Source organism: Narcine bancroftii, chromosome 9, assembly GCF_036971445.1.
Source record: "Narcine bancroftii isolate sNarBan1 chromosome 9, sNarBan1.hap1, whole genome shotgun sequence".
Lineage (NCBI taxonomy): Eukaryota > Metazoa > Chordata > Chondrichthyes > Torpediniformes > Narcinidae > Narcine > Narcine bancroftii.
The window spans coordinates 49810131-49836548 of record NC_091477.1 but is presented as its reverse complement, the minus strand read 5'-3'; the positions used below and the strand labels follow the sequence as shown (position 1 = coordinate 49836548).

Sequence of the window (26418 nt, the reverse complement as noted above, 5' to 3'; positions counted from 1 at the left end):
GCCTGAAAGGTGCCCTGTGACATGAAAAGTATCACCTTCCCTGCCCTCACCTATCAGAAAACTGTCCTCTCCTATCACTTCAAACCATTTTTCTCTTCTACCCTCCCACCTGTGACCTGTGAGCCTGTGCTCCTACCCCTGACCCTTCTTCCCTCTGCTTCTCTCCTTCCCACCCCCCTCCATCCTTTTTATAGACCTGACAAAGAGCTCAGGCCAAAATGTTGGTTACCCTTTACTTCCCGAGGATGCTGCATGCCCTGCTGAGTTCCTCCAGCAGGTTTGTGTATGCACTTGACCCCAGCATCTATAGACTTTCTGGTCAAACTGTGATGTAGAATGAAGGGCACTTATGTCAATGACAGTTACCATTCTGGGATCATCAAAGTCTTTCTTCCAGTGTTCACTGGTTGCCTCTCTGCCATGATTACTTCATGTATTAGGTCTTTGGGCTGTAAATCTCTTTGACAAGTGTTGAAGAATCCATGGACATAACCACTGACAATGAGTTGCTGAGCCTCCGTCACTTTTTCTACTCACCACGTATTCTTTAGGACTTGGTTTTGTGATGGAGCTCTCAGTTCAGGTGCATGTGGAGCTGATTATTTTCCTTTGAGGAATGGGCAAGTATCCATTTTAGGAATGCCTGTCATTTGCATTTAAATACCACCTCAATCTCTCCGTCACTTTCATCAAACCAGCATTGGTTCTATTTGGTGGAGGAACAAGAGACACTCCTCAGGTGCCAATTATGGTGCCATAGCAGTGGGCATGCCATAGGTCATGCATGCTGAGAGTGTCCAGGTTATTGATTAGACCAGCCATCGCAGAGTCCTCGAGAGCTTCAGCATGATTCTTCTTGAAAGAATGCTTTCACTGATGCTGATGCTTTGAGGACTGGAGGATGGAGATAACCAAACAGATGAGGCAGTAGTCAATCAAGTCATCATCCATGCCTATTTCAGTCCATGCCATGAGGACATCATTGCAATCACTTTCTCCAGACAATGGAGTACTTGCCAGTGCTTGGATATTTTGCCATGATATCTTGTGTTTGTACCATTGACAATAAAGGGTGCTCGATCACACAAAACCATTCTCCAAGCGTTTTATCAAATGAGGGACTTGCCAAAGTCTTCCCTACTCTTTCCTTGCAATCAATTCTACTGCATGCCTTTTGCCCATGTAGCTCAAATAATGATTCCTGATCACAGAGAGTCAAGAGAATTACCTTGGTCCAGCCGAAAAACTGTCCAGTCATTTCTTTGGCTGTGCTCAAAAGTCAAAAACTGGATTTGTTGGCTTCCCAATACCTCACCGTCAGGGCAAGGTTTAGTCAGAATCACAACCCAATAGTGGCTCATTTGTATGTTTGTTTAACAAATTCAATTAACTTAAATAAATATGAAAGGCAGAACCATTTGTCTGACTCAGACTTGATGTGCTTTTTGTATCTCAATCACTGTGTTTTGATGAATCAATCTATTCTAACAATATCTGCATGCAATTTAGCCAGGGCACAGACGACTGAAGTGTAAACACACATAGGGCATAACAGTTGCCTGCTAAGATTTAAAACACAGTGTACATTCTGTGATCAGCCTCCTTTGCAAAATCGTCTCATAATTTAGAACCTGACTTTCAGAACTGCAATCTCTAATCACAGTAAGAATTACCTCTGCTAACACTGGCTCAAAGACCTTGATGCAGGAATCATTTTCAAAGAAATAAATGGAGGGTCTTTGCAAAATGAAACAGGAGTTGATGCTGAATAATAGAAATAAAATGAAGCAAATCATTTTGGAAAAAGAAGCACCAAGAATTTCCTTGCTGAGGTTATGATTTATACTGGCAATGGTTGAGACAAAGATGCACTGTGTGAAAAATAGTCCGTGTTAATACAATGTTCCCTTGCAGTTTGCATGCACTCACAAATTGGAGGAAAAACATCTTGTTTCCATTTGGGCACTCTCCAATCAGATGGCATTAACATTGACCTCCACTTTCTATAATTCGCCCCTCGCTGGAGTCTCTCTCTTTCCCTTCCACTCTGTCTCATGTCTTCCAGCTTCCCGTACTCTTCCCTTCCCTCACCAATCAGAGCTCCCCTCTCTCCACCTATCACTTCTCAGCATTTTTCTCTTCCACCATTATTGACTGACCTCTTTCTTACCTGTTAGCTGTGGTCTTCCTCCTCCCCCTTCCTCTCTACTCCCTGCATCTTTATTCAGATGCATGGCTGCTTTTGCTTTGACCTGATCAGACCAGAAATGAAGGTGACACTTTACTTCCTACAGTTACAACGTGAACTGTTGGGTTTCTCCTGCACATTTGAGTTTGCAAAGGAAGAAGGAGTATTTTACACAAAATGAAAATTACATGTTTGCAAAGTGTATCTCTTATTGTTGGGGAGTATTACGATAGAAGACACAAATGTAAAGATCAGAAGTAGAAATGGTCAGTTCGACTGAATGAGGGCTCCAAGTGGGGCATTTGGCAAGGTCCTCCTTGGCAGACTCATTCAGAAAGTAATGAGGCATGGAATTTATGGAACCTTGGCTGTGTGGTTTCAGAATTTGCTTGTCTGTAGGAAGCAGAGTTTTTTAGATGATGCAAAGTATACTGCCTGGAACGCAGTGACTAGTGAAGTTCCATAGGGATACATCCTGGGACCCCTGCTCTTTGTGATTTTATAAATGACCAAGATGAAGAAATAGAGGGTTGGGTTGGAAGTGTTGTGGATAGTGTTGAAGGATCTTGTAGATTACCACAGGGATTTAGAATGAATCCAGAGTGGGGCAGAAAAGTGGCAGATAGAGTTCAATCCAGATAAGTGTGAGGAGATGCATTTTGGAAGATCAACCTGAAGGCAGAATCATGATTAATGGTAGGATACTTAAATCTCACAGTGAAAGTGAGGCCTGATTGGCATTACATAGGAGGGACCAGGTCAGAGATCATGAAGTCCACAACTTGGAATCACAATTAGTCACACACACACGTTAGCGCAATGCTATTATAGCGTGGGTTTGAATCCCACGTTGTCTGTAAGGAGATTGTACATTCCTCCTGTGCCTGCATGGGTTTCCTCCAGGTGCTCAGGTTTCCTCCCACTGTTCAAGATGTACCTGGGATTTTAGGGTGTGTGTGTGGAGTTAGCAAAATTAACTGATTCATCTATTGTGTAATTTTAGGGACATTAAATCATTCCAGAATATTATTTAATGATTGAGTATAGCAAGAACTTGTGTTGGTTAATATGAATCTGCAGTCTATATTTCACCAATAATGATAACAGGAGCTTTATTTAATCTGTGCTTGGAAATCGGGAGGCAGGAAAGGTCATTATGTCGGTCTTGTTTACATCAGCAGTACAGCATTGGGCACTTTGAGAGAGGGTAGAGCAGGGGCAGATGCTGCAGCCAACCAGCCCCAATGTGAATTGGGCTTTGGACATTCATCACCCAGTTCCTGCTCTGTCACTCTGGGGTTGCGTGGAGGAATACTTGCATCAAGGGCACAGGCCTACTTACCAGTGGTTCCAAAGTGGTGGGCTCCATGATTCTGACCTGGTCCCAATCAGGCCTCACTTTCACTGTGAGATTTATGCTTGTGTGTGCAGCCTGGATTGCACAATTGCAGCAAAATTTTCTGCAAGTGCTGCCATGCATCACACATACTCACTTCCTGTGTCCAATTATTGGGATAACATGCATGCAGGACTCTGGGGAAGTAACATAAACTTCCCTCATTGCTTTCAGTAATCAAATATCTAGCCACAGAATACTCACAAATGTTAGGATGTGCAATAAAATTATTTTAATTTTTTTTAAAATAGAAAAAAGTAAGGATCTATTTGAAGAGGATAATTTGTATCCTTAATATGTGTGACATGGGATGTTTTTAAATAGAACAAGTGTCTCAAATGTAGGCCCATGGGTTCCAGATAAAAGGTATGTTAAAATTTCTTCTTGGAAAACTTACCCCTGATGCCTCCCTTCACTTTTTTCAGATGTTCTCTGGTGTTTGCTATTCCTGTCCTGGGAAAAAGGTGCTGGTTGTCTATGCCTCTCAGAACGATATAGATCTCTATTAAGTCACCACTTATCCCTCCTTGCTCTAAAGAGAAAAGCCCTTGCTCTGCCAACTTTGCCTCCTTGGATTTATTTTCCATTCCAGGTAACATTCCAACATCCTGGTAAATCTCCTCTGTGTAGCTTCCAAATCCTTGCTATAATGAGGCGATCAGAACTGAACTCAATACTCAAAGTGTGGTCTAAACAGAGATTTGTAAAGTTACAACATGACCTTTTGATTCTTAAAATCAGAATCAGAAATTATTGTGACGAATAAGTCATGAAATTTGTTGTTTTGAGGGAGCATCATCGTGGAAACATTCATATAAACTACGTCTGTTCTTCCACACTGTTAAATATCCTCCCATTACCCATGACTCTGCTTTTAAGTTTGACCTCACTTCATAATTTTCCGGATTGAACTCCATCTGCCATCTTTCTGCCAAACTCTGAATCCTGTCTTTTACCTGTTGTAATCTGCAAACCTACTGACCCATCTTTCAACTTCTTTATCTAGACAAATGATAAAAATCAAATAGAACAGAGGTCCCAGAATAGATTCTGGTGGAACTCCACTAGTCACTTAGCTCCGCCAACCACTACTACTACTCTTTCTACATGCAAGCCAAATTTTAATTCACACGGAGAAGTTTACATGGATCCCATGCTTCATGACATTCTGAACAAGTATCTAATGGGGGGCCTTGTTAAATTCCTTATTTAAATTCATAAACACCATATCTACTGCCCTACCTTCATCAATTTCTTTTTTTTTAACCTCCTCAAAAAACTCAATTAAGCTCATAAGGCATGACCTTCTCCTCACAAAGCCATGCTGATTATCTCAAAGTAGACAGTACTTCTATAAATGCTCATAAATCCTGTTCTTAAGAATCCTCTCCAATGGTTTCCACACCACTGACATAAGACTCACCAGCCTACAGTCTCCCTATTGCCTTTTTTAAACAAGGGGACCACATTTGCCTCATTTATTTCTCCGGTACCTCTCCTGTAGCCAGGGAGGATGCAAAGATCATAGCCAACACCTCAGATATCTCTTTCCTCTCCTCTCATAGCCACCTGGAATATATTGCATCTGGCCTCAGGGTCTTATCAATCTTGATGTTTTTAAGAAGATTCAACACTTCCCTAATCTCAACATCATCCAGCACACAAACCTGTTCTTTTCCGACATCCTGACCAAGGTCCTTTTCTCTGCTGAATAGTGAAGCAAAGTACTCAGTTAGGACATCTCCAACCTCTTCCACCTCCAGGTACATGTTGCTTTCTTTATCCTTAAGTGGCCCCACCTTCATTCTCAACATCCTTCTGTTTTTCATATATGCATAGAACACCTTGGGGTTCTCCATAAGTAGGAGGTAGGTTAACCATGATCTTATTGAAGGCCAGGGCTGGCTTGTAGGGCCAACTGACTTACCCCTGCTCCTAGTTTCTGCTCTTGTGTGAAAGCACTTCTTTCCCAATGAAATACTTCTCATGTGAGTTATTACTGTGAGGCTGTAAACGCAGCCAATTGGCAAACAAATGTAGCCATCCAATTATAATCAATCTGCCTTGGTAACCTCTGTTGAGAGATAATATTGGTACAATTAGTTGACATGGTCAGCGTGGCAATTAATGCAACACTATGACAGTGACACAGGTTTGAACCCTCCACTGTTTGCAAGTACATTTGCATGTACTCCACATATCCACATAGGGTTCCTTTGGGTGCAATGGGTTCCTCCCCATTCTACAGACACATGGGGTCATTTGGTGAATTAGTCACATGGGTATAAATGGGTGGCCAGGCTCATAATGTAGTAGCAAAAGAACATAAGAAATAGGAGCAGGAGTATGCCATCTGGCCCGTCAAGCCTGCTCTGCCATTCAATAAGATCATGGCTAATCTGACCATTGACTCAACTCCATCTACCTACCTTTTCTCCATATCCGTTAATTCCTTTTTTTATGTAAAAGATCTATCTAACTGAACCTAAAATATGTTTAATGTTTAATCTGTAATGATAGTGATCACGGGTGCAATGCAACTAGCAATGCCTTAAGGATTATAGCTCCCATTTGATTATACTTGGCTGCCAGCAGGGACTGACACTGAGAAGGAGACACAGATGTTAGATCTGTAATGGAGGCTTGCAGCCTTATGGCATGCATCATGGTGCTGTTTAAAGTAAAGAACCTTTTCCTTCATTCATGTGTTGTCTAAGAACTCACACATACGAATAAATGATTAAACAGTCTCAACTGCTTTCCTGGGCAGAGAATTCCACAGATACACTACTCTTTAGGAAAAACAGTTTTTCCTCATCTCTGTCTTAAATCTACTCCCTGAATCTCGAGCTGTATCCTCTAGTCCTGGTCTCCCTACTGGTGAAAACAATTTTCCTGCCTCTGTCATATCTATCCCTTTCATCATTCTATATGTTTCGATAAGATCTCCTCTCATTCTTCTGAATTTAAGTATAATCCCAGGCAATTTAGTCTCTCCTCATAGGTCAACCCCCTCATCTCTGGGATCAACCTGGTGAACTTCTTCTGGGCTGCCTCCGAGGCCAATGTAGGCTTCCTCAAGCATGGAGACCAGACGTGCACACAGTTCTCCAGGTGCAACCTCACCAGTACCTTATATAGATGCAGCATGACATCCCAGCTCTTGAATTCAATTCCTCTAGCGATGAAGGCCAACAATCCATTTGCCTTCTTAATAACCTGTTGTACCTGCAACCCAACCTTTTGCAATTCATGCACAATCTCTCCCAAGTCTTTCCACAAACTTGGCTACATTACACTGTCTCCTCTTTCAAATCACCAATGTAAATGGTGAATTGCTGCGGGTCCAGCCCCGATCCTTGAGGCCCCCCACTTACCACTGTCTGCTAATCAGAAAAACACCCATTTATTCCCAACTCTCTGCCTTCTGTCAGTTAACCAATCCTCAGTCCATGCCAATATACTTCCCTCAAGTCCATTTATCTGTATTTTATTGATAGTCTCCTGCACGACACCTTATCAAACACCTTCAGGAAATCCAAATATACAACATCAACCCGTTCCCCTCTATCAACCGCACCCATTATGTTGTTAAGGAACTCCGGCACATTTGTCAGACAAGACCTGCTCATTCTGAATCCATGCTGTGTCTGCCTGATGAAACCCCTTCATTCTAAATGCTTGCTATTTCAATCTTAATGATAGCTTCAAGCATTTTCATGACCACAGACATTCAGCTAACTGGCCAATAGTTACCCGTCTTCTGCCTACATCCCTTTTTAAAAATGGCATGACATTTGCTGTCTTCCAATCTGCTGGTACCTGCCCAGAGTCCAGAGAATTTCGGTAAATGACTATCAACGCATTGACTATAACTCCCACCATTTCCCTCAGTACCCAGGGGATTTTTCCGCTTTCAGTTCCACTAGTTTGCTCATCACTATCTCATTTGTAACAATTATTTTATCGAAGCCCTCACCTCCCTTCACATCCCCATCACCACTCTTTGGCATGCTGAATGTGTCTTTCCCCATGAAGACTGACACAAAATATTGTTCTCAATTACTCAATATCAATCTTCCAAGGGGCCTATGTTGACTCTAGCCATTCTTTTCCATTTTATATATTTATAAATCTTTTTGCTATGTTTTTATATTTTGTGCTAATTTCCCGTCATAATCCTTCCTCCCTTCTTTATCTCTCGTTTAGTTCTCCTTTTTTGCCTTTTAAAGTTTTCCCAATCCTTCAGTTTCCCACTACACTTGGCTACTTTGTTAGCATCTGTTATCATACTGCATCTCTCAATTAATTAAAATTTAAAAAACACAGGGAACAATTCATAGCTCTGCTTCAAAAGTCACCAAGTGAGATTTGACAGTAAATTGAGAGGGCTGACTGGGTCTTGAGAAAAAGATGGAAAATCAGGAATTGCATGGTTGCCTCCGCTGAGTGACTTTAACTCTCAGCTTCTCCTGCTAATTAATAAAAGATCAGCGGTGAGCCCCAACTAATCACTTGGTTTCTGGCTCTGATGAAGGATCAGTGAGAAGCAGCAATAAAGCTAGACCCTACCCCATTGTTGACACAGGAAAATACACTGCAAGGAGATCTCACTCAAGAAGGCAGTGCAGCCAAGCAGAACTCCACTCTTGCAATTAATTTAAAAAATTGCAGATGTTGGAAATCTGAAATGAAAATAGAAAACACCCAGAACACCCAACAGATAAGGCAGAGCTTGTTGGAAGAAATCTGAGAAAATTCATACAAGGTCTTTGACTCAGGATTTCATCTTAACCCAAGGTCCAACAGTAAATGGAGAAATGTGCTACCTTCTCAAAGAATACTTCACAATTGATAATGGCCCAGAATGGAGCTCCCTGCATTCTCCGCAGTTCTGAGCTTCTGCACCTCACCAAGTGGAGGTATCACTCCTGGCACTTTTCTCAACATGTTCAAGTGGATCATTTTTTTCATCCATTAGCGATGCATTAAAAGAAAAGCCAAAGACGTTCTTGCCGTCCACCCCTCCCCCCCCCACCCCCCCCCTCACCCCCCGCCATCTCCTCACTGTTTCAATGCATGATAAGGGCTTCATTACATCTCCCACAGTCTGAGAGAATCCTGATTTTTTTTTAAGTCTCTTGGTTGCAGTCATGCTGGTCAATTGTATTTGGATTGATTAAAAATATTTTTTTACTAAAATTCACACCAGTATACATATCAGATGTGGCTGAAAATACCTTTGTGTCTGACAGGTTTTTCTAATGAGTGTTAATGGCAGTGGTGGCCTTGAACTTGGAGTGATGTAGTCAAGTTAACCTTCATCTGAAAAATGCACAGGAGACCAACCTACTTATATCCATTTCATCACAAGTAAAATTGGTTTTTATATCGCCAGTTGTGGCCTCGCGTGGTTCCTTCTTCTGTTCACTCAGTTTGTCCATTTTATTTTATAGCTTTATCTCTCCAGTGTATGCTGAATGATCAACACTGGTCCTATCAGCAATTTAATTATGTCCCATATTCCTTGGGACATCTACTTCATTGTTCAAGCTTATGGTCACATACACCAAGGTAGAGTGAGAAAGCAGTACAGTGAGTTAATACATGCACAGTACAGCAGTAAGAAAACAGCACGGAGTGCAAAGGTAGAGAGAGATCAGTTAGATCAGAGCAAAGGAACCAAGTTTGGCTTCATCACAATCTATAACTTCACTGATATCACCACCATTGTTAACAGAATAACAGGAAATGAGGAGTCAGGAATGAAGATCGAGAATTTATGGTAGTTGTGTGGTGCGAAACAACAATCTTGCTCCCAGCATCAGCTAGATCAATGAGGCTTCTTGTGGACTTTAGGAAGGGGAGGCCAAACTGACTTCATTGACAGGGTGGTGATGGAGAGGGTTGCTACCTTCAACTTCCTGGGTGTTCGTGTATTAGAAGAACTTTCCTAGAGGCAACCATGAAGAAGGCACACCACTGTCTATACTTTCTAGAATCTGAAGAGATTCAACATGCCATTGAATGCTCTAACAAGCTTCCACAGGTGTAATGACTGGCTGCATCAGAGATTAGTTCGGAAACTCAAGTGCCCATTAATGCAGAAGGCTGCATAAAGAGGCAAACCTAGCCAATTCCATTATAGGCACCACCTTCCCACCTAGTGAATACATCTATGTGAAGTGCTGCATTAAGAAGGTAACCAACATCCTAAAGGACCCCCACCACCCTGGTCACAACTTCTTCTCACAGAGAGAACAGAAGCTTGAAGTCCAGCATCTCTTTGTTCAATAATAGTTTTTTTTCCCAACAGCTCTTGAATTACCCTCATCCTAGCTCTACTCCAGATCTAAAGATCTGTCTGCACTATTGTAAAATCACAATTTGTTTGCACTAATACAACGGAATAAATTTACTATCCTTTTGTACTTATTATCTTTTTTTAATCTCATAGTAATTTTTTTAACTTTTCTTTTGCTTGTTCATTTAATATTTACCTTTGTTGCTGAAAGCAAGAATTTTAGTGCTTAGCTATATGACAATATCTCATTCATTCATTGTTTTACTTGAGTGAGGTTCATCTAGGAGTCTGATAACAGAAGGAAAGAAGCAACCATTGTACCTGGTTGTGAAGGTTAGTCATTGCAAGAAAATTCTGAGTCCAACAATACCTTCAACATCTCACAAATTCAGAGACACATGATTTTCAACATACTGCAGGCAACATGGGTGGGGCAGAATGATGGTGGTGGGGGTGCCTATTGCAAAGGCCTAACAATTGAGAAAATACACAAATTGGGCACTGCAGAGTCAGGGGGGACTGTCTGCCCAACAATAGCAAAGGCAAAAAAAACAAGTATCTGAAGCTAATTCAATCCTTCACGCACAATTAGTTGTTTCCAGAAACTCACATCCAAGATGTTCAGACTCACTTAAAAGTAGGATGAAGGAAGGTATCAAGCTTTAATTTTGCGGGATTGTATCCCCCGATAGCTCCACATTCCTAAATGAGTTTTAACTCTGTCTTGCCTAGTAGATTGTTGTACACATTTCCAATGGATGTTCAAAAATCAATCTGCTGGAGAATTCCAGCATCTGTGAGGATCAAAGGAATTGTCGATGTTTTGAGTCAAAACCCTTCACTTTCCCCCTCCACAGGTGGTTCTTGACTTGATGTATTCTTTCAGCAGTTTATTTTGTGCCCCAGATTCCAGCATCTGCAAGCTGTTTTCATTCATGATACAAAATTGTCAAGCCAGGCTTGCAATATCATGAGACAAGTTGTGGGTGAATTGCACCTTGTGGGAAGATAGGGAAGAGATTGCAGAGGCCCTGGTTGAATTATTTCTATCATCATTAGCTGGAAGACTGATGGGTGGCTAGTGTTGTGCCGTTATTTAAACTGGGCAGCAAGGACAAACCAGGCAACTTACAGGCCAATGGGCTTGACATGAGTGCTTGGAAAATTGCTGGAAGCGATTCTGATAGACATGATCTACTGACTTTAGGGTAGTCAGGAATTGACTGACCGCATGGATTTGTGTATGGCAGGTCATGTTTCATAAATCTGATAGCGTTTTGAAGAAGTAACCATAAGGTTAGATATGGGCAAGGCAGTGGACTTTGTTTAATGGACTTTAGCAAAGCCTTTGACATGGTCCCACAAAGCAGGTTAGTCTGGAATGCTAAATTACATGGGATCCAAGGTGAGCTAGCCTGTTAGATTCAAAACAGGCTTAGTGGAAAGAGAGAGAGGGTGGTATTGGAGGGATGTTTTATGAATAGGCATCCTGCCTCAGGGGTTGGTATTGAGTCAACTGCAGTTTGTCATCTGTATTAACAATTTGGATGGCAATGTAGTGATGTTGATTAATACATGTACGGATGACACCAAAATTTAAGGTGAACTGGACAATGTGGAACATTTACAACAGGATCTCAATCAGTTGGAAAGTTGGGTCAAGGAGTGTCAAATGGAATTTAACTCTGACAAATGTGAGGCGCTGCACTTTGTTAAGTAAAACCATTGTAAGTGGTAGAGCCAAGGAGAATGTTAGGGAACAGACAGACTGAGGGGGGCAGGCACATAGTTCAATCCAAGTGTCAATTCAGGTGGATAAAATGGCATTTGGCATCCTGGCCTTCATGGGGATTGGGGGGGGGGGGCGCGTAGAGAGCCCAAAGATTGGGAGTCGATATTCAGCTTTACAAGTGTAAAGTGAAAAAGTGAAAAGGAGCATTGTGTCCAATTCTAGTCATGCAGGTACTGAAAGGACATCAATAAATTTGAAGAGGAGCAGAGAAAATTCATAAAGATTTTGCAGGGCTGGAGGAACTGAGTTATGGATAAAGTGGGGACAGGTTGGGTCTTTATTCCATGAGCAATGGAGGGTGAGGAGTCATCTTATAAGGATTACAAAATCATGATAAAGTGAATGCTCAGTCTCTTTTTTTCCCCGTGTAGATAATTATAGAACTTAAATAGGGCTCAAAGGATTGTAGAAGGCCCTTGCCATCCAACACACAGAATCTTTGACCCACGGCCATTAAGGAGGAGGCACAGAATCAAAAATCAGGACTGCCAGACTGGGAAATAGCTTCTTCCTACCAGCTGTGAGATTGATGAACAGTATCCAGCAAGCAAGTAAATCATCCAAAAACATACTTATTTTAAATTATATCTTTATGAGATTATAATGTACTGTGCATTGTGTCTGTATATGTGTATGCCACGGTCTGGAGACGCATTGTTCTGTTGGGTTGTAAGGTTCAATAATAATGAACTAGAATTTGGGGCGGGGAGAGAGATTTTTAGGAGGGGCTGGAAGGGCAACCTTTTCACTCAGAAGGCGATCCTTATCTGCATCAAGCGGCTAGGGAAACCTGCATAGGTGGGCACAGTACCATAGAGCAAAAGGCATTTGGAGAGTCGGGGTTGGAGTGATATGGACCAAGTGTACACAAATGGAATGAACCTAGAATAAAATATTAGTCAGAATGGTTAGGACAAAGGGCCCGTTCTATGCTGTATGATTCTATCACTAATTATTCCACTGCTTGCAGACTCAATATTCCTACTAGAGTTTCAAACAACTTTCATGTTTAGAATTAAATCACAAAATTTTGTAGGCATCATGATTGAAGTAAAAAAACCCACAAAATGTTGGAGAAACTCAGCAGGTCAAACAGTGTCCTTTATGTAGCAAAGGGAAAAATACAGAATCAACGTTTAGATAAATAATATTTTCCGTCTGGGCACCCTCCAGCCAGATAGCATTAACATTGACTTGACTGCCTTCCACTAAACCTGCTTGCATTACTTCCCCCTCCCCTGTTCTTGTCTTTCCAGTTCCTCCACCCACCTGGCCATCCTTCCTCCCCCTCACTGCTGCTATCATCTCCTGCCTTTGCCTTCCCTTCTCCCCCACCCCTACTCTTTTGTTTGGAGGCCTATACCTTGATGAAGGGCTCAAGCCCGAAAGGTTGGTGACACATCTTTACATTTGCTCCATAAAGGACACTCTTTGACCTGCTGAGCTCCTCCAGCTTTGTGAGTTTTTACTCTCACGTTCAGAGGTACAGCAACAGGAGTTGAACCGTCCAGCTTTAATTGATGAATGTTCCACCCAGAATTATTTTGTTGGCACAACATTCAGAGACTTCATTTCATAGATGGATGGAGGAAGAAAAATGGGTCGGTCTGTGGCCGCCCCTCGCAGTGCCTCACAAAATGAAGGACGAACACGACGATCCAACAGGCTGCCCTCCAAATGGCCACAACTAAAGGAGCCTAAGTGGCCTATCAAGGAAAGTGGATCACAAGTGCACCAATCAGCGCTGAGGGGGCTTTGACCACGCTCCTCAGTTTGAGAATAAAAGCAGGGCTGTGAGCCTAATAAAGCTCAGTGTTAACTACACTCAATTGGGGTTTGTGTCGTTCTTTCTGGGAACAGCGTGTTCTTTCTGAGCTAACCTGCATTCAGCTATAATCTTTCCTGCACAATAGGCTCCATAGAGCCATAGCTTGTAGCAGCAAGCTACAGGACCATGATTGTACAATGGTAATGGACTGTTGCTCGAATCACCTACCTCACTGGGTAGACTCAGCACCTCCAGAATGCTGTTGAGTAATTCGATGCAGTACTTCAGCTCTTGATGCTGCTCATCCTTCTGCTGTATCAGGACTTTGAGCTCGTTGGTCATCATGGGAAGCAGTATGTCCCGGCATTCTGCAAAAGAGGAATGAGATGCATACACCGAGCACTGACAATGCGAGTTGGCCCAACTGTTTGATAATCTGGATACACCACTGGAAATAAAATCTGATAATTAGTGCAACTGAACCAAACGGGTTGCAGGGGATCAATTTATAATGCAGCTTTCAATATCTGGTCACCACGAGCAAGGCCAGAATTTACTGCCCTTCATTAATTGACTGCGTAATTTATGAGGGCATTCAGAGTCATGGAGTTGTACAGCACAGAAACAGACCCTTTGGCCCAACTCACTCATGCTGACCAAGACACCTATGAATACTATTCCCATTTGCCTGCATTTGACCCATATACTGGCTAAATGTTGTAATTGTACACGATCTCCCACATGCTCTGGCAGTACTTTCCACATACCCACCACCTTCTGTGTGAAAAACCTACCTCTCAGATCCCCTTTAAATCTTACCCCCTTACTTTAAATCTATGCTTCTCGTTATGACTACCCTGGGAAATGATAGTGATTCTCTATCACTTCCATAATTTTATAAACCTCAATAAGATCACCTCTCAACCTCCCTCACTCTGGGGAAACTCTTTACAACTCAAGCCCTCCAGTCAAGGGAACAATCCTGTAAAACATTTTGACACCCTCACCAGTTAAAACACATCTTCTGTAGATCAATGGTGACCACAATTTATACATTTGCCACAACTTCCTAACTACAACCCTCAATGCCTCAGCCAATGAAGACAAGTACATCACAGTCCTTCTCCACCACTCATCTATCTACCTGTCGCCACATTTTCAGGAAACTATGTACTTTCACTCCAGGGTGCTGCTGTGAATAACACTCCCCATGGCCCTGCCATTCATTCTGCATGCTCTGGCCTGCTTTAACTTCTTGAAATGCATCACTTTGTACTTGTCCGAAAAAAACTTCCGTATGTTCTTCCTTTGCCAACTTCCTCAGCTGATCTGAATCCTGCTGCAAACTTAGGCAACCTTCACTGTCCATTATGGTAGTAATGCTGTTGCTATCTGCAAACTTTCTAATTATCCCAGCTACTTTCTTTTCCAAATCATTTATATATAGGAGGAACACTTTGGGGCATTGGGAGTCACATATTGGCCAGGCCAGATAAGGATGAAAAATTTCCTTCCTTGAATTATCTCAGTGAACCAGATATGGTTCAACAACAATCCAGTGATTTATGACAACCATTCCTCATGACCTGGAGACTGCAAATGTTGGAATCTGAAACTCATACAATCATGGGAGGAACCCAGTGGGTCGAGCAACATGAGTTGGAGAAAAAGAATCATCGCCATTTAGAGCCCAAACCTTTTATCGAGATTGGTTAAATATACTGTAGGAGAGAAACCAGTGTGAAGTTGTGGCTTTGCTAAAGTACTGGCTGCTGGACTCTACATTTCCCCAGTTTCGATAAAGGTTTTGGGCTCTCCCACTGATGCTGCTTGATCTGCTAAGTTCCTCCAGAAGATTATGTTTATCTTCAATTACTCTTCACTTAACTTTTATAATACTCAGATTATTAAGTGAATTTAACTTTCACAATCACTGAAGGTAAGGGAGATTTCAGATCAATCACTGGACTGTTACCTACAGACTTTTGGATTACGAGCCTAATCAATGTTGTTCTCTCAAACAATCAAAGCAATGTTCTTCAGGAAACCAAACACACCTCTCCTCACCCTGCTTGACCTACATCTAGCTCCAGTCGCAGTCACACACTCATGATGTGGACTCCTTGATGTCCAGTGAAGCAACCATGAAGGGGTATCAAATAGTTGTTCTGAGTAAGACCAGCATCAGCTTCTTAGCAGGAATGGGGCACAGTGGCCAGCAGCCAAGCATCCTGAGAATTTCTTCAAAGTAACAGCTTACTTTTGAATTTAATTTTAATTTAGAGATACAGCACAGTAACAAGCTCTTCTGGACTTCAAGGCTGTGCCACTCATGTTACCAATTACATCTTTGGAATGTTGGAGAAAACTGGAGTTCCCAGAAGAAACTGCCCTTTCTTCTGGGAAGAAAAGCAGGTCATGGGGCAAACATGCAACCCCCTTACAGACAGCAGCGGATTTGAATCTGGGTCACTGACTCTGTACTAATGTTGCACTATCCACAAAGTGAACTGTGCCACATGGAGAAAGGATCCAATGTCAGAGTGGTGACAAAAGATTGCTGCCTAGCTTACTGCATGAGGAACTTCAACCCTTGAGGATAAAAACACACTGCTGATCTCAACATGTCTGGGGCAGAAATTGAAACAAACTTTCGAGGGCAATGTTTTAGTGATTTTGGGTGACAGTACACAGCTGGGACTGAGTGACCAGGAGCTTCATTCCAGCAATAGCCAGTATGCATCTTAATGTAGGTCAGTGTTGAATCTTCAGCAACTGGTTAACCTCCAGGACACCACTGCAAGAATGCTAAAGCAAAACCAGGGAGCATTATACAAATGTTTCCCCATAACTTTGAACATTTCAAAACATGGAGTAAAGTTTAGGGAACTTGTCAGAGGTATGGATTTTGCACTGAGAGTGGTGGGTGCCTGGAATGCATTGACAGGGATGATGGTGGAGACTGATACAGTAGCAACACCTAAAAGTCTCTTAGATAGATATGTGGCTGTGAGAAAAATAGAGGGTTATGAATGCGAGGTAGGGAAGGATTAAATCAGTGGTTCCCAACCTTTTTCTTTCCACTCACATACCACGTTAAGTAATCCCAATGTCATATGTTCTGTGATTAATAAGGGATTGCTTAAGGTGGTATGTGGGTGGAAAGAAAAAGTTTGAAAACCACTGTTTTAATTATTCCAAATTGATTCGTTATGTACACGGTTTCATAATTCCAAAGGACATGGGCCAATGACAATTTTTCTCAAGCCAAATATTTCAGTAACAATTGGATCTAGAACAGTGATTCTCAACTTTCCCTTCCCACTCACATCCCACCTTAAGCAATCCTTTACTAATCACAGAGCACTTATGGCATAGGGATTACTTAAAGTGGGATGTGAGTGGAAAGTAAAAGGTTGGGAACCACTGGGCTAGATGATTATGGAGTAGATTTGCATAGGTCAGCACAACATCATGGGATGAAGGGACTGCACTGTGCTGTATCCCATGTTCTATAAAGTGTACAAATATTGGAGTTAAGTTAGTAGCAAAAATTTCACTGACAGTCAAGATTAATATAATTCGTGGCAAAGGCCAGTGGTAAAGTTAGATTGATAAACATTTTGATCCATTTGCTCGTTTGAAGCTAAGAATGCAAACCTGTCATAAAGTGGATTCTCATTCACTGTGTATCTCACTGAGGTCAGACTGAGCGCAGGAAGCCAACCCACTCTCTGACGTGTGGCATATTATTTAAATGTGTTAGAAGCATCTGGATTGATGAGGACCCCAATTACTGGGGAGCCTGCAAGGACAACCTGTGAGGAAGGAGTACTGCTGTAGGTCAAGCAACAGGTCTGCACCCCTAAACGACTGAATAGTCCATCGTCGTACTCCCTCTCCATCCTTGTTCCTTCACATCTCCCTGCTTACTCCACAACCAGGCCAACCATCTTTCACCTGTGCTGTGGATCAAACAGAACTGATACCATCAACCACTCCAGAGCACTCCCCACTGTCATTCAGTCAGCCCAACACAGACGGTGACTTCCATGGAGAAATACATCTTGTGATCTCATATTTAATTGCATGCCATAGAAAAGGGTTGGTCAAGCACATGAGTGTGGGTCCCTGCTGGAATTTGTGATTACTAACCACTATAATTCCCCTTACCATTCCCACACAAAAAAATGTCTGCTCTCCACTTCATTCATTGCCAAGGTAAGGCCTAATGTAAACTTGAGGACAACATGTCATATTTATCCTGGATAGCTTTAAACCCAGCAGTACTGACAGTGATTTCTAATTTTAGATACACCCCAGCTCTATCCGGTTCTAGAATTTCCATCCCTCCTTCCCTATGCCTGTTCTGAGTTTATTCTCTTCACCATTCATCCCTCAATAGTCTCCCCTTCTGCCTGTCCCTCCACCTCTCCCACCCTCTGTCCAATATCCCATCATTTCTTACCCCCCCCAGCCTCTTTTTCTTCCTCTTGATATCGCTTCTTCCTACTCGGTAAAGTGTCCCAGTTGGTGTTGGTGCTACACACCAAAAGGAGATGTAAGGTGCTCCTTCTGTCTGATAGCCTATAGGTCACCCTTGGGCAAGGTGTAATATCTGTTAAGCTTCCCAATCAAGCTCATATGAAGCCATGGATTACAGATGGTGGATGGTTTCTACAAGCAAGTTCTACTGATCAATGGCCAGGGTTACCCGTCCAGTACGGACACTGCAACTGAAGAAGGCAACAGGAAACCACTTCAGTATTTTTCCCTTGCATAATCATGAACTTAACATCAACTATGGTGTTAGCTCAAAGATGGAACCTTCACTGAAGGAAAACAAGGGAGGCAACAAATACAATTTGGAGGGTTAGAGATTGTGATGGATGGAGAGACATGGTTGCCCATGCCGAATGGTAAGGCACCTGAATGTTAACGAAAGAGTCACAACCCAAAACGTTGACTAACCATTTCTCTGGATGATTGAAAATCATGGATTTTTCCATGAATATTTATTATCTGTCTATCTTATGAACTTATTGTCTTTTTTAATTCAATGAGTTCTTATTATTAATGTACTTTTCAGTAAGAATTTCAGTGCATATATACATTGTTCAATGCATATGACAATAAATTCATTGCCATTATCAATTACCCACTTCAATAAATATCAAGCTCAAGCGATTGGTCCCATGTCACTTATCATAGGGAAGACTGGAGAATGGACAAAAGGTAGATTGTGGGGTGGGGGTGGTGTTTCTGGATTGAGGGTGTGAAGTGAGATCTTCAAGAACAGCCCAACTGAAGTTACAGATGTATCACATCACATAGATGGGCGAAATGTGTCAGAATTTAGAAGAGAACTACATTTAGAATTTAGCTTGAGAACTAAAAAAGTCATGCACACAGACCTTATGTGAACGAGTGACACAGGCACATTGTGAAGATGATATCCTTGCGGTACTTCAGCCCTGTGAACTTAACCAAAGATAACTAATAACCAAAACCCACAACACACTTACACTGCAGTGTTATGAGTGTGTAAAAAAAAACATTCAGATTCATGGTTGAGACTTTTAGTTAACTCCTGTTTAACAGTGTCAACTTTTAAAATGTCTTTAATCCTTCTGCTACCACTACAGATTTAGGAAGGGCTTATGTTACTGAAGAAGTAATTAAGAGAATGCAATTATTAAATCCAACCAAATTGACTTTAATTTTTTTTACATCACTCAGAAATATTCTTCTGCCAACAAATCTATTTATTGGTTAGCAGGGTGGTGCAGTAGTTAGTGTATAATCATCACATCTCCAGTGACCCAGATTCTTTCAAATCTTGGGTGCTGGTTGTGTAGGGTTTACTCATTTTCCTTGTGACCACAGGTGCTGTGGTTTCCTGGCACATCTTTTCCATTCTTCTGTACAGGCAGAAGATGAATGAGCTGGAGAACCTGAACTCCAGATTGAAGGACCGTTTCTTTCCTGCTGCTATCAGACTCTTAAAATACTTCTGACTGGCAAGAGATGATTCCCTTGCAAGGGTTTTAGCTATACTTTTCTTTCTACCCTCACTTTGTCTTTGTAACACTGCACCCTACATTCTTTGACATTGTCACACTATGACAATGTTTGATTAGTGCACTACCTGCTTTATTTAAGAATGGAGTGACTTCCCTGGATAGCATTCCCAACAAAGCTTTTGACTGTACTTTGGTATGCATGACAATGAACAATTCAACAAGGTCCAGTAAGCTAATTGGCCACTCTAATTCCCTCAGTAGGTAGGTGAACAGTTGAGTGTGGGGAGAGTGGAGGTAACATGGGAAGAATGAAATTAGAATGTGGTTAGGTGGAAGCATGATGATCTGAGCATCTGATTGGGCCATTTCCAGTCTGCACTACTCCATAACACTGACTCTTCTGTAGCCTCTCCAATGCATTGTCGTTGCCAAGTTGGTTTGTTAGCCACTATAAATCACCCTTTGGTGTAGGTAAAGAATCAAAAACAAGGACACAAAGAAGTAATGGAAATGGTAGTGATAGGATTTCTCTTACATGAAAGAAGTATAAACCTGAAGGACAAAATGGCCTCCTGTGTCATAAGTACATAAAGATTGCTGTTAAAATCCATCTGTTTGAAGACTGTCTTTTCAAGAAGAAATGCTATTAGCCACACTTGATCTCCCACTCCCAGCAGAAAGGTCCAGGTAACTACATTAAACTTCTGTCTGCTGCAGTTCAAGTAGAAGACATGCTGTTAAAACTTCACCAGAACATTACATGTCACTCTTATCAGTGACATACTCAGCCCAGGAGGGAATAATATAAAAAGAATAAATTAGGGTGAGGTTGACAGCAGATTCAGCCCAAATTACCAGCCAGACTGACAACTTGTCAATTAATCTTGATGTACAGGTGCATTACAACCACTTTTGAGTGGCATTGATGACTGAATCTAGATCCATATGTGAACTTGCCGACTTATGAATATCTCCCCTGAACCCTCATAAGGATCAACACTAAAATAATGATTGGATTTTAAATATCTACAATCTTAAAGAACTCATAATGTAATTTTTTTCACTGCCTGAGGTTAGATACATTCATTGAACTGATATTTCAAATTGCAGATTTTATTAAAACTTCAAATTTTACAATAAGCTTGAAACTAAAAAAAAACTGGACAATGTTTCATTCTTTAAGTTACTTCACTATTCTTAATTATCTTGGGAGTCAAACCAACCAGATACGATATCTGATCTTAGCTGAACTGATGCTTGCGTAGCTCTCACTGCAGCCCTGCCCAGCAATTGCGAGGGAACATCAAATTGGTATGAGGAGCCAGAGAGGTAGAAGGAAGCCCTGGCTCCCCAGGATTTGTCTTTGGGCATTCCAGTCATTCACCCTCCCTGTGTGCTGCCCAGAAAGATGGAACTGACCGTAAGGGAAGTGGCCTGACAATCCACAACTGCCTGCACAGTGACCCAAAATCTTTTATGCTGAGGAGGAGGTTTAAGGCTATCAAGGTAAGTTCTATAACCCTCAGATTCAAATTTTCTTTCTTATCTCCCTTGTGTGGGAAGAGGAAAGAATTTCAAAGAACTCATGCTTAGAGCCACCTTCAAAGGACTGACGTCCGCCAGTGGTAACAAAGAGGATCCTCCCTGCTCATTGTCAAGATTCTCTTCCTTGCAGCAGCTGAATTCCTCTGCAAATCACAGCATGGATTCTGACCATTGAAAACACACAATGGACCTGTCTTCATCGTGTGTCAATTCCAGGAACATGAAATGCACTGCCCTTTTCACCATGGCAACTGAGAGGCTTTGTGGAGTATCTCAAATTTGCCTACTCCCAGAAATTCTGCTTCACGTTATGATGCAATTTGTGATTCTAACCAATGAGTCCAGCAAGACATCCTCCCCATGCAAAGTAGAGTCAAGCAAGACAGAGTGACTGGCCTTTGCTCAGCCTTTCTCACCACAATGCTAGACCCAACACCCAACAAACCTTCCCCTCTCCCCAATAAATGAAGGGAAAACTATTCAATCTGTCATGCTTCTTCGCAGAATCAAGGTCAACTCCATGCTCACCCATTGAGAAGTGGCACACAGATGGTATTTGTTCACACTTACCCAACACATGCGAATTTGAATGCTGAACCAAGAGCTTCATTGATTTGTTTGGGCCCAATGTCCTCTATCTCTATTTAAATACAGCAAGGCTCATTGGCTTGTGGGGGTTACCAATGGGGAGGGGGGTGGTCAATCAGAATGGATCTGTACTCTCTGGAGTTAGAAGAATAAGAGATGAGCTGATTGAAATATTTAAGAGATGCAAAGGGCTTGACAGGGTAAATGTTGTGAGGTTTCCTCTGGGGGAGAAAACCAGAAACAGGGGTGCAGTCACAGGGTATAGGGTCAAGTGCTAAAGTGGTGGATGTGGTTGTTTTTTTTTCTTTCACGGGGCTGAGGCTTTGGAATGCTCGACCTCAGAGAACTGGGGATTCTACAGATGTGGGAATCAGACAGGAAAATGGTATTGATGACAAGCATCGGTTCTGCCATGATCGTATAGAGCCATAGAAGAAACTGATCACTTCTATACAGAAACAGGTCTTTCAGCCCATCTAGTTGATGCCAAACTATTATTCTGGCTGGTCCATTGACCTGCATCCAGACCGTAGCCTGCCAGAGCCCTCCCATCTGTGTACCTGCCCAAATTTTTCTGAAATGTCAAAATTGAGCCTGCATTCACTACTTCAGCAGGCAGCTCGTTCCACACTCTGTGCATGAAGAAGTTCCCCCTAATATTCCCTTTAAACATTTCACCCTTCAACCTGTGTCCTCTCGATCTTGACTTACTTTACCTCTGTGGAAAAATCCTATATAAATTTACGCTATCTGTACCCTGATAATTTCATATTGAATATTGAAAGAGGGAAAGAGGCTATGGACTGTTGGCCTACTCCTGCTTCCAATATTTCTATGATGCAAGCAAACGAAACCTTGGTGTCCAAGTAAATCCTTGCATCTCGACACAACATTTCCTTTTGTGCATTTATATCCTACCTAAAGCACAGAACTCCTAACTATTCAAAGTATTGCACCTTTGACATTACCAGCTTTATATTCATCTCTTGGTGCCTGCCACATTGACCACCGCCAGTGGGCTGATAACGCCTCAAACCGTGCATCTTGGCGCCTCACAGTTTGGCGGGCAGCAGCCTCCTTTGAAGAAGACCGCAGAGCCCACCTCACTGACAAAAGGCAAAGGAGGAAAAACCCAACACCCAACCCCAACCAACCAATTTTCCCTTGCAACCGCTGCAATCGTGTCTGCCTGTCCCGCATCGGACTGGTCAGCCACAAACGAGCCTGCAGCTGACGTGGACTTTTTACCCCCTCCATAAATCTTCGTCCGCGAAGCCAAGCCAAAGATTCATATCACTAGAGCATAATTCCAATCTATTTATATTCCAATTCAAACTGAATAGACTATTGCAAAGACACTGCTGCAATGTTGACAAAACAATAAAGACTAATTTGTATGCTTAAGTTTGCAAAGACAGGTGATAAATCATTTAATAATATATCAGTTGCTTTGGTTCAAAGATAAATCTGATTCAATATGGGACAGCTCTCTTTTTTTTCCAACATTTTAACAGTTTAAATTTACTGCTGTGCTATCTAGTTTTTTTTTCTGTTGTTTGAGAGGGGTCCAGGTCTGGACAGTGTTACAGAGTTCTGTGTTGTGTATTGGCCTATGTGTTGTGTGGTTTTATGTTAAAAAAGTGACAGTTGGCCTTAGAGAGCCAAGGTGAAGGTGGACTGCTGAGAGAGTGGGAGACGGACTGAGCATGTGCAGAAAATTATCTAAAATTTTCTGGACTAGGACAATAAACCACCACTGAGTGGTGCTGTGGAGTGGAAGGAGTCCCAGAGCAAGAGTCATGATCTGGAGGACAGTTTAGAATGTTGGGATTTCAAAAAGGGATGAACATTCCGAAGGCAGCCAGAAGGATCCGGACCAAGCCCGTGGTTCCTCTCTCTGCAAGCAACACAAGACAACTTTGAATTTTGTGCTCTCTCTCTCTCTCTCAAAGATCTGTTGGCTTCAGTTTACCAGACAAACTGAATTTTATTTATGATCTTTGCTTCAGTTGAGATCGAAGTTTTGTGAGTCTTGTGTGTTTTGTGTTTGTTTTGTGTCTAAGTTTTTCTGTGGGCTGGTTGGAAATATAACTTAGACTTTAATTGCACATGTTATATTAAGGCTGGGGAATTTATTAGTTTTACACTGTTATAGAAGTTTGCATAGTAACCAGTGGTCATTGTTATAAAAGGGGGGATTTTGAATTAAAGTTTGAAGGTGAATTTTTGTAAATAAAGTAATTGTTGTTCCCCTGTGTGATATGCCTTCATTGTGGTTGCTGGTTTGATCTTGTAACATAATTTTGGGGCATCGTCCAGGATTGAACCAATTTGGAAGCTTTAGGGGAGATTGACTTGTACTTAGTTATCAGTCATCTGAGTTTGACTCAACCTCCAGCTTGAAATTAAAAATAAACGGTGAGTTTATAAATCACCAGCAGAAAAACCAGTAATTAACCAGTGGTTAATTTAAAAATGGCTAAAAAGTCAGAACTGATGGTTATAGTTGGCAATTTAAAACTTCTTACAGTAAGAACTGGGATGAACAAAAAGGAAATTGCCTGAAAGATTGTTAAGCATTATGTAGGAAAGGAGGTATTTAAAGAAGCTGCATTAGAACAGTTTCCAAAGAGAAAACTTCAGAGGAAGTAAAATTGGCTTTGAGAAAACTACAGCTAGAGGAAAAAAGAGAGGCAGAAAGGAAAGCCAAACGGGAACCAGTAAGGCAGGCAGAAATGGAGGAAAGGGCAGCCGCAAGGGAAGAGAGAGTGAAAAAATAGAGACATGAGCTAGAACTAGCTAAATTAAAGCTGACCCTAATGCAAGGAGAGGGAGAAGCCCAAAACCCACGTGTTGGTCAGGAGGAGAGGTTTCTGGTCAGTAGAGAAGTGAAGTTAGTTCCTCTATTTGAGGAAGCTGAAATAGACCAGTATTTCCAGCATTTTGTGAAAGTAGCTGTAAATTTAAAATGGCCACCAGACCAGTGGTCTCTCCTGCTACAAAGTGTTCTTAAAGGGAAAGCCCAACATGTGTACTCGTGTCTCACTGTACAACAAGCAGCTGATTAAGAATTCATAAAGCAGGCTATACTCCGATCTTATGAACTAGTTCCAGAGGTTTATAGACAAAAGTTCAGGAGTTTTAAAAAAACAGCAACCCAATCTTACCTGAATTTTGCTTATATGAAGGTTGTGTGTTTTGATCGGTGGTGTGCCGCAATGAAGGTAGTAAATAACTTTGATTTATTGAGGGAAATCATTCTGATTGAGGAGATTAAAAATTATGCTTCTGGTGATATTCAAGTGTACTTGGCAGAGAAAAATATAAAAACTTGGCAAAAATTGGCTAAATACGCAGAGGAATATGCCTTAACCCACGAGTCTAAGTGGACACCAGGGAAAACCTTTCAAAGGAATACTGCTGATAATCTAAGTAGAGTAGAAAGAAAATCTAGAAGTGAGGTCAAAGGAAGAGAGGAAGAGAAATGGGTGAAGGAAAAATTTTCAAGTGTTATTTGCCACTATTGTAAGAAGCCAAGGCACATAATAGCAAATTGTCCTGTACTGAAAGGGAAGAAAGAGAAAGGGGTGGTACCAACTGCCTGTGTTCAGAGTGAGAAGGTTAGGAATATTTTTAAACCATTCATGACTGAAGGTTTAATTTTGTTAAAGAAGGATTCAATCAAGTGTCAATTAAAATCCTGAGGAATACTGGAGCAGCCCAAACACTTGTATTTAGCAACGTTTTGAATTTTGGTGAGGAGACCGATACTGAAGATATGAATTTAATTAAAGGTATTGTTGGCGAAGCAGAGCTTATTCCTTTGCATAGAATAGTGATGAAATCAGACTTAGTTAATGGCCCGGTTACGATAGGGATAAGATCAAGTCTGCTGGTGGATGGAGTTTCTAATTTGTTAGGAAATTATTTAGCAGAGGGTAAAGTCATACCTGCGGTGAAACTCACAAGTAAGCCATTGGTTTATGAGTCCGAACAGGATTTGGAAATCTACCCTGCATGTGCCATTACCAGAGCCATGTCTAGAAAAAAGATAGAGGTAGGAAAAGTCTGTGATGATCCTGTTGTAGAGGCAAGCATTGAGGACAAACCTAAGCATTTACTGTTGTCAAGAGGAGAATTAATAGCCAGACAAAAGCATGATCCTGATCTTCCTGGGATAAGAGATAAGATTCTGTCTAATCAGGAAATTGAAACTGTGCCAGTAGGTTACTTTGTTCAAGATGGAATATTGATGAGAAAGTGGAGACCACAAATGATACCTGCCAGTGAAAACTGGGTGGCAGTAAGGCAATTTGTAATTCCCAAAACTTACAGGAATGAAATATTAAAGTTGACTCATAGTACACTTTTAGGAGGTCATCTTGGAGTGAAGATGATGGTAGAAAAGATAAGGAAACAGTTTTATTGGCCGAAATTAAGAAAGGATGTTGTGAACTTTTGTATAACCTGGCACACTTGTCAACTGGTGGGCAAGCTTAATCAAGGACCACCAGTGGCACCTTCACAACCCATCCCTGCTTTTGGGGAGCCCTTCTCAAAAGTGATAGTGGATTGTGTTGGCCCATTGCCAAAAACCAAAACAGGAAATTAATATTTGTTAACACTCATGTGCACGGCTTCAAGGTTTCCAGAGGTTATTCCCCTGAAAAACATTAAAGCAAAGACGATTATGAAGGCTATGCTAAAAGTTTTCACACTGTTTGGCCTACCAAGGTAAATTCAATCGAACCAAGGGAGTAATTTTATGTCTGGGATATTTCAACAGGTGGTGTATGAATTGGGAGCCCATTAAA

At 41.6% G+C, this 26418-nt stretch overlaps 1 protein-coding gene across 1 annotated transcript in view; it reads right to left on the bottom strand.

Moving 5' to 3' along the window:
* The window catches only part of LOC138743573 (dedicator of cytokinesis protein 2-like), a 699740-nt gene that overhangs the window by 384287 nt on the left and 289035 nt on the right, over nt 1-26418 (bottom strand). Inside the window, exon 27 of the mRNA XM_069899077.1 lies at nt 13677-13816. Within this exon, the coding sequence (XP_069755178.1) occupies nt 13677-13816 (140 nt within the window). The remainder of the gene's footprint in view (nt 1-13676; nt 13817-26418) is intronic.